Source organism: Aptenodytes forsteri, unplaced genomic scaffold (assembly GCF_000699145.1).
Source record: "Aptenodytes forsteri isolate BGI_AS27 unplaced genomic scaffold, ASM69914v1 Scaffold56, whole genome shotgun sequence".
Classification (NCBI taxonomy): domain Eukaryota; kingdom Metazoa; phylum Chordata; class Aves; order Sphenisciformes; family Spheniscidae; genus Aptenodytes; species Aptenodytes forsteri.
The window spans coordinates 5,836,946-5,848,027 of record NW_008796213.1 but is presented as its reverse complement, the minus strand read 5'-3'; the positions used below and the strand labels follow the sequence as shown (position 1 = coordinate 5,848,027).

Sequence of the window (11,082 nt, the reverse complement as noted above, 5' to 3'; positions counted from 1 at the left end):
TCATATAGACCTATCACAACAAAAAGTAGACAGAAAAGCACCTAGCATACTTTTGTTTCCATATAAACAATATGTTTATAGAATAAGAATAGAAGAATGATAAAAATTATCAGTAAAGATTAGAATAAAAGAAACAGAAACCTAACACACCTATCAGAGCACTGTAATCTTCTACAAAAAGATTCAAAGATAATTTTTAAAATAAAAAAAAATGCAACTGATTCTAAGCCAGTATGTTCTAATCTTGCTGAAGTCCATGGTTCAATGATTAGTACACTCAGTTTTAGGACTTCTAATACTATATAAAAATATTCCAGGCATATTTGACACAATGCTTCAAACAAAACTCACTGTACCTGTTAAAATTTGCTCAAGTTTTGACAGGTTAATTTTGTACCTGCAGTCTTTATGCCAGCTCACATAACAATTGCCTGCACCCTTCTAATGTTATGAAGAATAAAACACCATGTCTCCTTCTGCAACCAGCATAAAACCACATCAACGCTGAATTCTGCTCTGCCTTGTTCAGCTGAAATGCCGTCTTGTGTTCACAGCTCATCTGGCTCAGACTTGTGTTTATGAATGACCCAGTAGCATATAGATCTGGTATTAATAATTATAGACACATAAAAAAAAAAATCTGTTAAAAATCTGAATCCTTCACCAAAAGACAAGTAAGTATAAAAAAAACCCCACAACATTGGGAAGTATAGGTAGGTACCATGCTTGTATGTATGCTTTCTTTTCTGTCAAAAGACAAAAGAATGGAAATAGAAATTTATAAAGAAAGAGAAACCTTTTAAATCAAATGATAAGCAAAGTTTTTTGTTCCACTTATAAAATCTGTTACACAGCCTGCTACACTTTTCAAATCTTAAAGAAGTGTTTCAAAACTGCACCAATATTCAGTTCTTTACCATAATGATGAATCTGTTGCCCATAAAAAGAAAGATTTAAACAGTAACATTTTTCTAAAGAAGCAATAATAATCTTTGATCTAGAAAATATCCTATGTAACAAAAAAACATGCAAGAAAAATAAAGATTTAGCGAACTAAAGATGTGATAGCTGTAAAAGTAGACACAGAAACAGGAAAGTCCTGTTTAAATAGATAACACAGAATATGAAGTAAATGTGTTCTCCTTCTATTAATCTTTTGTGGAAAAGCTAAAATTCTAAACAATTAAATAATTCTGCTTAAGACTTATTTCTCTTCATCACCTAAACTTCTAACCCATGATACTTCTCACAGAACTTGCCCCCCTTTAACAAAGATAAAGCATGTTTTCTTACTTCTTTGTGTGTTTTTTCATGTGATAAAAACTTTCATATTCATGATTTTTTATTTTATTTTTTAAAAAAGATCTAATACTCTACATAACACTGAAGGAAAAGAGGTTAAACTATTACGGAAAGGGTAAGTAAGATTCAAATCGATCTTGCCAATCTTAAACGGTAACCACCTATTAGCACCAAAAGAAGCCAAATGAGCGCTGCAGGTGCTCATTACCACTGGAAAGCAACCCAGACAGTAGCCTCTTTGCCAGCAGGGCTTGTTTCTGCACAGGGGCATGGCTCAACCCATAGGCAGGTTCACAGACTGGGAAAAAGTTTCATGCTAATGGGTCTGCTTGTAGAATCAGGACCTTATTCTATAAATAGAATATACCTATTCTATAAATAGGGTATATTTGTGCACATATTTAGACTAAGGATTATTTATTAAATTGTTCCCTATACATGCCAGCAGGGCTTGTTTCTGCACAGGGGCATGGCTCAACCCATAGGCAGGTTCACAGACTGGGAAAAAGTTTCATGCTAATGGGTCTGCTTGTAGAATCAGGACCTTATTCTATAAATAGAATATACCTATTCTATAAATAGGGTATATTTGTGCACATATTTAGACTAAGGATTATTTATTAAATTGTTCCCTATACATCCCAAGTAATACATAGCGTTGGTGTCTGCCACCTCATGGAATGCAATTCCCTTTCCAGTTGTATTTCACTGTTTTCAGAGGTATTACTCCTCACTTACATCAGTTTAAATAACAGCATTGTTTTCTTAAACAACAGAGTAATGAAGCATAAACTTTCGTCATATTTTAATATTAGTATCGTACCAAGAACAATAATTCCAGAAACAGTTTTGCGAAGAAGGTCTTTGACAAGAACACTTGTGAATGGTGTAAAAGAAAAAAATAAGAAAATAAGTGAAAGGAAGCATCTGTTGGGAATTCTTCCAGCTATGCTTAACACTTTTGGAAGATGACAGAGACATAATATGCACAGGGCTAACACAGTAACTTGTCACTTCCTATAAACATACAGAGGTGTTTTTTGGCCACGGTGGTGTTCTCCAAAAAATACATAACGTGGCTTGCTCTGCTTTCCCTCTATGAGTCTCAAAGTACATTACAAAACATTTCAGAACTATTATTCCTGTTTCACAGACAAGAAAATATGGAACTGATCGGAGAAATGGCTCAAGTGGCTCAAGGTAATACAGTAATTCAGAGGTGGAAATGATAATAAGAGCCAAGTTCAACATGATCGTATTTAAGATCTGTCAGAGATCAAAGATGCATTTTTGTTTGTTTTAATGCATTCACATACAGGATGCCCTGAAATCCGAAACCACAGATTTACAAAATCAGTCTCCATGGCCTAAGCCGCCATCGCCTTTCAGAAAACCTAAAAACATATCCAATGACAAAATAATGTTATCAAAGACAGAACGGATGAAAATAAAGGGTGAAAAATACATCAAGTTTACTAAGCAGATATTGTTCAGAATGACAGAATCCATGCATGAGTTAAGATAGATTCACTCCTCCTATTTTGCTAAATGCAGAGCTTCATTCTGCTATAATCAAACATACTTTGTTTTTTAAGATGAAAAGAGGGAAAGGAAATCTGATTTGGTCATTTGATCAGACAATACCATTTAAGATGACAGTTGAAGAGATGGTTGCTATATCCTAGGGCTACAGTACAGATTGAGGTCTGAGGTTTAAATGACACTGGTTAAGTCTTTATTACAGAGAAGCACTCATGAATCAGAATCAATATAGCTTTTATTTGGGGCAACTTTGTCATTCTGTGGGTTCTTTTTAGTAGTTCAGTAGTTAAATGAATTATTCAGTAGTTTCTTAATGAAAGCATAGTTGACCAAAATCTAAAAATTGTAATTAGGTGAGGTTGTTTATGGGTTTGGATTATTTTTTTCATTAGCTTTTAATGTTTTGATTAAAATAAACCAGAGTATCACTGTAACTAATAGGTCAAACTAGAGGTGACCAATCTATCTGTAACTTCTGTTTGAAGAAAATAGAAGTGAAAATGTCAATGAGGGGGCTTAGTCTTTGAAGGTGCAGAACATACTGGCTTCAGTCCACAAAACACTGTATAAATTTTATGAGATAAGCCCCTTCTGTGTAGTAAATCATGGGAGTGAAGAGAAATGAACCCAGAAGAAAGAGTCCTAAGCAATGCAGTAGGAGCCAGATTAATTGTAAATTAAAGAAATTAAAAATGGACTAAGCAGATGTTCTTTTTGTTTAGAGACGTCTTATTTCGTCTCCAAATAGTGTTTGTTTATAAGTACAGACTTCAGAAAGTATTCCTTATTGTAACTCATGCAAAAACTCTTCAGGCCAAGATAAAATAAATAGGCATTTTTGCCATGTGCTCACACTGTTTGCTTTGTATGGAAATATGCAATGTGCTTGTGATAAAATTTACAGTATTCAGTTTGTTCTCTTTTACAGTTCTTTCTGAGTCAGCAAACCAAAAAAAAAAATCACACATAGGCATTAGCATTCATGTGTCTAAATTACGGAAAAAGCAAAATACCATTAAATATATCTGTTAGACCGTATTTTATAAAAATCTATGATCACAGATTAACCCTTGAGATGACTCAGGAAAAAATGAATATGCCTCTACATTTCATCTAAATGTGGAGATAGAAGCTTAGGAAATGAGAGGAATATCTAAGGCCATGCATTTTTCTTCCTGTGATACAGGCATCTAAGTGACTCATGGAAATCATCCTTCATCTACCAGGAAGTTATACACATATATGTAAGCCCCAGTCTATCACAATTCCCACTTGTTTTGCTTTCTTTCTGTGCATGCAAGCATAGAGCTTATGCAGTCATATTTCCCAATTTTCTTTCTTTGTTAATTCTGACTTTTTGCTTATTTAGGAATAAGAAAGAAAGCAACTTTTTGGAGCAAAGATGATCTATTCAGTGCTTAACATTGAGAAAGGGAGAGCAAGACTAGAGACAGCTGAAACTGGGAATTTCCAGTTTAATGGAAAATTCTGGTATTCTGATTATTCTGAATCAGAACAAACTATTTCAAAATTTCCCACAAAACAGAAATTAAAAAAAATAAAGAAATGCTTTCAAAAATGTTGAAACACATTTTGTTTGAGCTTTTTCGTTTAATATTACTTTTCATATTCTGTATTTTTGTTTTACCAGTCATAACTACACATCACCTCATGCCACTTAATAATAATTAATAAGTAATTTTCAAAATATATTATGCTTAAAAAAAATTAAGTATTTAAATTGTGGAAACAATATATCCAATAGTTGATGTATATTTCATTTGAGTAGGAAAATAAGATCAATATTTGGTTTTGTATTATTTTTAGCAGCAATTGTTTCTAATACCTAGGGGAAAAAAACCATACTAAAACAAGGATATTCAAAACGGTATCTACTTTAACTTATACCATAAGTTAAAATTATACAGTAGTTCATTTTACTCATGGCAGCATTCTAACACACTTTCTCTGCATCCTAGCTGCAAGCAATAAAGTCCTTGCCTTCTTGTGTTCTCAGCAAAGCTATTATTCTTACTCCACACAATGTGAAGTACTCAGTACTTTCAGTTTACAAGTCCATGCATTAATTCTGACCTGTTATTAACACTGATTGTTTCTACCACTACTACGTATAAGCAGTAATTCTGGACTGAGGTTCTCACACATCCATCCTGCTCTTGAAACACTTGTTTTTCTTGATCAGCAAATATGAAAGGTTTCAATTTACTTGATCCTCATTTAATCATGAAACTTGCACTTTCCCTGTTTTGCCCAAGTGAGAAACTGCTTTTCATGGCACTGCTCTCTCCTTGGTGTCTCTTCAATATTGCCAGTATAATGACAGCTCAGATTGCATGCCCCTATCTCCCCCATCAAATTTGTTACTTGTTTTTCATGTGGTGATGATGCTACCTAGGCCACCATGAGAAAAGGTGTTTGGGGTTTTTTTTAAACAGTTCATTAGCTCAAATGAATTAGTAAAATGATTTCTTTCTTGATTTCCTAACTTTTAACTTGATGAAAGGGATTTTCCACCGTATATTTGACTTATCACTAACTTCAACACAACATTCCATATTAATAAAATACTCCCTTTCACCCCTTTCTCCAAAGATGTTTCCTAGAAAAGAAAGCCAAACTTCTCCAATAGTAAACACATAATATTTTACAAATAATTCACTAGAGACTATAAGAGCTAAACAATCATTTGTGTGTTTCAGGAAATAATACTAACATTGTAAATAACGTTTTATCTTATCCAAAAGTAAGCAAGATGATTTATGAAGCAAATAAAAAGAGTCAGCTCCAAACCAAAAGAGCTTAAGCTGGAGGCTAAGCAAAGGAGAATAAGGAAAATATACACTCAGATCATGCTGAAATTAAATGAAAATGGTTATGTTCTCCACTTTAAAACCTCTTCACAAATGGATCACAAAAATAGTAAATGACAGAAGACAGAGTATCTCTACTTATGGAGAAGCCAAAGGTAATACCCAGGCCAAAGGCTGCACTTACAAGAATCCCAGACCAGTCTGCCAAAAGAAGGCCTTATGGTGGGGTTCAGTTACCTGCAGGTGCTGAAGGCCATTTGAGATGCCCTAAAATATGCAAGAAATGTATATGAGGTCAGCAGATAGGACACAGGGACTTATAGGAAATAAGTATCACTCTGTAGTGGAAGTTGGGGGCATGCAGGATATCCTGCAGCACTAAAAATGACACTAGATGCCTAGATTTAGGCAAATTAATGATGTCTTTAATGTCTAATATCATGATTATGATCGGGACAAAAAAAAAAAAAAAAAAGACGCAAAAAATACAGTTCCCATTGGCCCAGTGAGCTGAATTCAGTAACCTCAGTAAGCTAGATGCCCTAAAATATGCAAGAAATGTATATGAGGTCAGCAGATAGGACACAGGGACTTATAGGAAATAAGTATCACTCTGTAGTGGAAGTTGGGGGCATGCAGGATATCCTGCAGCACTAAAAATGACACTAGATGCCTAGATTTAGGCAAATTAATGATGTCTTTAATGTCTAATATCATGATTGGGACCTCAAAAAAAAAAAAAAAAAAAAAGACGCAAAAAATACAGTTCCCATTGGCCCAGTGAGCTGAATTCAGTAACCAATCAGTAAGCTAAGGGAAGACTTATAAGACATCATGCCTTCAAAAGGCTCTTCTGCTTTTTGGTGGGGGGTGGAGAGGACAGGGGACACATTACCCATGGTATTCAATATAGCTCAATCATCTTTTCACAGTGTATGAAACTTACTGCATCTGTGTACGTTCTGTGCAGGATAAACAACATAAAAACAACATAAAATGTTGTTATATGTCCTTAAAACAACATAATAAAAGTCTCTGCTATTTTCATATAATGAAGAACAGCTGTTCACCAGCCACTGTGTTTATTGTCCTCTTCCATCCTGTCTTCCACCATGCTCTCAGCCCTACCACCCTCTCAGGTGATACCTATTATAGTGGTTCTATCTTGGTTCCAGAAAATTTATAATCCCAATGTAAGAAAAGAAACAACAGTTACAGATAACAAATAACTGCATATAGGTAACGGTGAACTGATATAGAAGAATGCAAGCGGATGGCATACCGGTTACCTTACTATAGTTCAGATTTTGTCAGGCATTGTGGCAATATTCCTACCTTTTAAGGAAGGATTTAAGGAGGGATAATATATTAATTAGGATAATTGATTATTTGTAGTTTTGCTAACTGTCTTCTACAAAATGGAGTTCTCCCCAGAAAAACTGACACGAGCTCTGCAGCATTACAGCATGTTAGTGATATCATAGGAACATTAATATGCAAAAGATGAGGATCAGAACACATAAATTCCTAAATATCTGATTATCTATCTCACACATTTTATATCTCTTTGTGGCTATTATATCACTGCAGGTTATACTTAAGAAGCCAAACAAAGATAAATATGCTATTGCCTTTTAATGTAGAATAGCTATACACATTCCAATGAAATAATTTTTTCTGACCTGGACACCTTTTGTGAGTATTTTGATGGCTACCATACACTCTGTAGTTTACAAGTGCATTTTATTCAAGGGAATGTATGTAACTGCATAAACACTCAATCATAAAGTAGTAATCATACAGTACTTTATTCTAAATGGTTTATAAAGTAAAAGCTATTATATTTAACAAGGGAGAAATGAACAAATCTCCATTAGTTAACAGACTGCTATACTGACTAGAACATTATCACCAGAATAGAAGCTATATTTTAGGAAAGTAGTGATCCCCAGAACAATATGTCCTGAGGAATGTTTAATTTTCTAGAAAAAAATTGAATTACTTGTTAGTGAGGAAAAACACTGCACTAACAGTAAATCTAAAAATTACTCTGGAAAAAATCTCTCTGGAATCTATTCTGTTTTCCTGCCTTTTCACAATACCACTTTAAAACAAGAACTAAAAGAAAGAAGCGAAATGCATCAGAAACTTAGACTGGTCGGGTGGAACGAGGATATGAGTTCAGAATGGCTCCATGGAAAGAAACAGGATTAGCAGTTGTGTAGAGACACCACAATTCTCTGGCTACCCTGAAAGCCAAAAAGTTGCATCTTCTACTGCACGCTGCTCTCATGACCAAGAGAGGCCTGGTGAAACCTGGGAGAAAGAAAGCAGTGAGGAGTGAAACGAGGGTTTGAAGCTTAGGCAGTGGGGAAGTGATGAATGAGTGGATTCCTTCTGTTATTTAGGAAGAAAAAGGCAGAAGTATGTGCACCCATCTGTAGTACTGTAAAAGTCAAAAATAAAGAATATCAGAGCTTTGATAATTTGTCTTCCCATATTCTTCTATTAGGCTGGTGAAATAAGTGATAGTGCTACGAGTTGCAGCAGGCTACATCAAGCTATGTATAGAATAGTGCCACTATTCAATGACCTCTGAAATGCAGAGGGAATAATAAAACAGAGCAGAATATTAAAATACAGTACCTGCAGTACAAATGTGTATTAGAACACTTGAAATATTGGTATTACCTGAACTAAATGAACTTACCTTGATGCCCCCGTGATTCTGCCATTATGCTACATTAGAAGAAATCCCTTCCAAAGATGAATCAGCTTAGCTAACCATACACCGTTTAAAACTGCACAGAGCAGAGTATTAGCCATTCATAGAGGATACAAATAACTAAATGTGTCCTTTCTGCCTAGCAAGCACCATATAGCTCAAGGTGGATCTGAAAACTGAGAATGGACTTGGGCCAACATGATCTCAATTGTTATTTTCAATAATAAAGTACAGCTAGCACCTCAGCATATAACTCTCACTTGAGTGGAAGGGGACAGGGACAAAATACAATGTTCTGAAACAGCTTTTATGGAAATCATGCACTGTTTGTGACATGTATTTTGTTTCTGGAGCTGCAGTCTTGTTTAATCCTCTACTTTTAAATGCCATCTTTCAAAACCAAAGGGTAACAAGTACAAATTGTGTCTATAAAACAGCATCACAACTTTATTCTCAATAGCTAAGTACTGAAATGCAAGCATACATTATAAATAGAAAAACAGCTGGCTTGGAGCACATTGCAAGCCACTAACACAGTTGAGGGATTTGAATGACATCATAACCCGTGAGAGCATGTTGCTGGCCAGCTGGTGTTATTTATAATATACTCATAATTGAGGAAAAATAAAAAGGCAAAAGTTAGGTATTGCAGAACTAACAAAGTTGAATTCTCTCTTTCCCAGTGTCATTTAAATTGTTATCAAGAGTAATTATGAAGATTACTACTAAAAAGGGGGAAAATCATTTTATAATTACAACAGCACTTTTAAGACAAATGTAATGGAAGCCCCCCAAACCGGGCTACTTGTGTTACTATATTCATAGTACTGCAAATTCTAGGAAATGATATGACTTCTTTTGTGTGGTTGCTAAAAGATCACAAAGCTATTTTGCCCTATTCAAGTAGTGCGGACAGGGACAAAATACAATGTTCTGAAACAGCTTTTATGGAAATCATGCACTGTTTGTGACATGTATTTTGTTTCTGGAGCTGCAGTCTTGTTTAATCCTCTACTTTTAAATGCCATCTTTCAAAACCAAAGGGTAACAAGTACAAATTGTGTCTATAAAACAGCATCACAACTTTATTCTCAATAGCTAAGTACTGAAATGCAAGCATACATTATAAATAGAAAAACAGCTGGCTTGGAGCACATTGCAAGCCACTAACACAGTTGAGGGATTTGAATGACATCATAACCCGTGAGAGCATGTTGCTGGCCAGCTGGTGTTATTTATAATATACTCATAATTGAGGAAAAATAAAAAGGCAAAAGTTAGGTATTGCAGAACTAACAAAGTTGAATTCTCTCTTTCCCAGTGTCATTTAAATTGTTATCAAGAGTAATTATGAAGATTACTACTAAAAAGGGGGAAAATCATTTTATAATTACAACAGCACTTTTAAGACAAATGTAATGGAAGCCCCCCAAACCGGGCTACTTGTGTTACTATATTCATAGTACTGCAAATTCTAGGAAATGATATGACTTCTTTTGTGTGGTTGCTAAAAGATCACAAAGCTATTTTGCCCTATTTACAAGTAGTGCTCAACAATTCTGTTATTTTTAGCAAATTACAAACTGCTATTTTAGGGTTAATAGCACAGAGAGTTGGAGGTTTTAATTGTTACTCAGCATATAGGCGTGCCAAGTTTAATAACGTAAAGATGCATTAAGAAAAAAGTAGAACTGCAACTGCCTGTCTTTCTATACTATATAAATAAAATACCTGTGTCTCTATACATAAATAAAATGTATACATATATACGAAGGTATGCATATATACAAACAATGCCCTTGCGTATATAAGTTTTTATATATTTGAAATGCAGACACACACACACAAAAATACAAATGCACACATAGCTATCTGAAAGTTAACAGAATACATTTTCTTATTTTTCATGGCAGCACAAGCTTTTTTGTCTGCTAACCCCTCAGTCACTAATTCACATTCTTTTAAAGGGAAAAAAATATGCTTCTGTGCTCTAGTTTTAAAATGCAAAGGTATGATGTTATTTGTCACCATGCCCAAAAAAGTCCTTACTCGGTAACTTTGCCAGAAGAGGGAGAGAGAGAGAAGGCAAATGCTCCCCCAGCTGTTTCCTGTCTACAGTGTCTGTGTAATGTAGATAAATGTGAGGATTTTCTCTAAATCCCTCTTCTGTTTGCTAAATCTCACTGTCACTGCTAAAATCAGAGCAGATAGAGCCTGCGCAATGGAATAAAGTCCTCAATATTGAAATGTGACATTGCTCTCAACATCTCACATCTCTCTGGATTTCTTTTTTCTCATCATTACTGCTAACAAATTTATTTCCAGACTTTGCACTTTTAAGAAGCAATGGAAAAAATCAACAGTCTTTCAACACAATTAGTTAAGTGCTGCTTTTGTGATTTCTTGAAGGTAAATCTTTATTACTATTTCAAATAATTTTTTAGTTTTATTTTACTGTGTATTGTCTGCTTCTGGTTTGAAGAGTATTGTACACTTTTCAATAACATTATTTTAGAACTGAGAATTATTTATAAATTGCTGAACATGCAATTTTGTATGATCTGGAAAATGGCTGTATGTAATAGTTGCAATTACATAGATAACTGTAAGGGTAAACTATTGCAGATACATGTCTTAATTTTCACTTCTATTCAGAGAACTTTGCAATATTTCAGTTATGTC

At 34.5% G+C, this 11,082-nt stretch overlaps 1 protein-coding gene across 1 annotated transcript in view; it reads left to right on the top strand.

The window, feature by feature from the left end:
* Positions 1-10,746: 10,746 nt before the first annotated feature.
* IGF1 (insulin like growth factor 1) overlaps positions 10,747-11,082 on the top strand; it is a 50,267-nt gene continuing 49,931 nt past the window's right edge. Inside the window, exon 1 of the mRNA XM_009288379.2 lies at positions 10,747-10,809. Coding sequence (XP_009286654.2) covers positions 10,747-10,809 — 63 coding nt within the window. The remainder of the gene's footprint in view (positions 10,810-11,082) is intronic.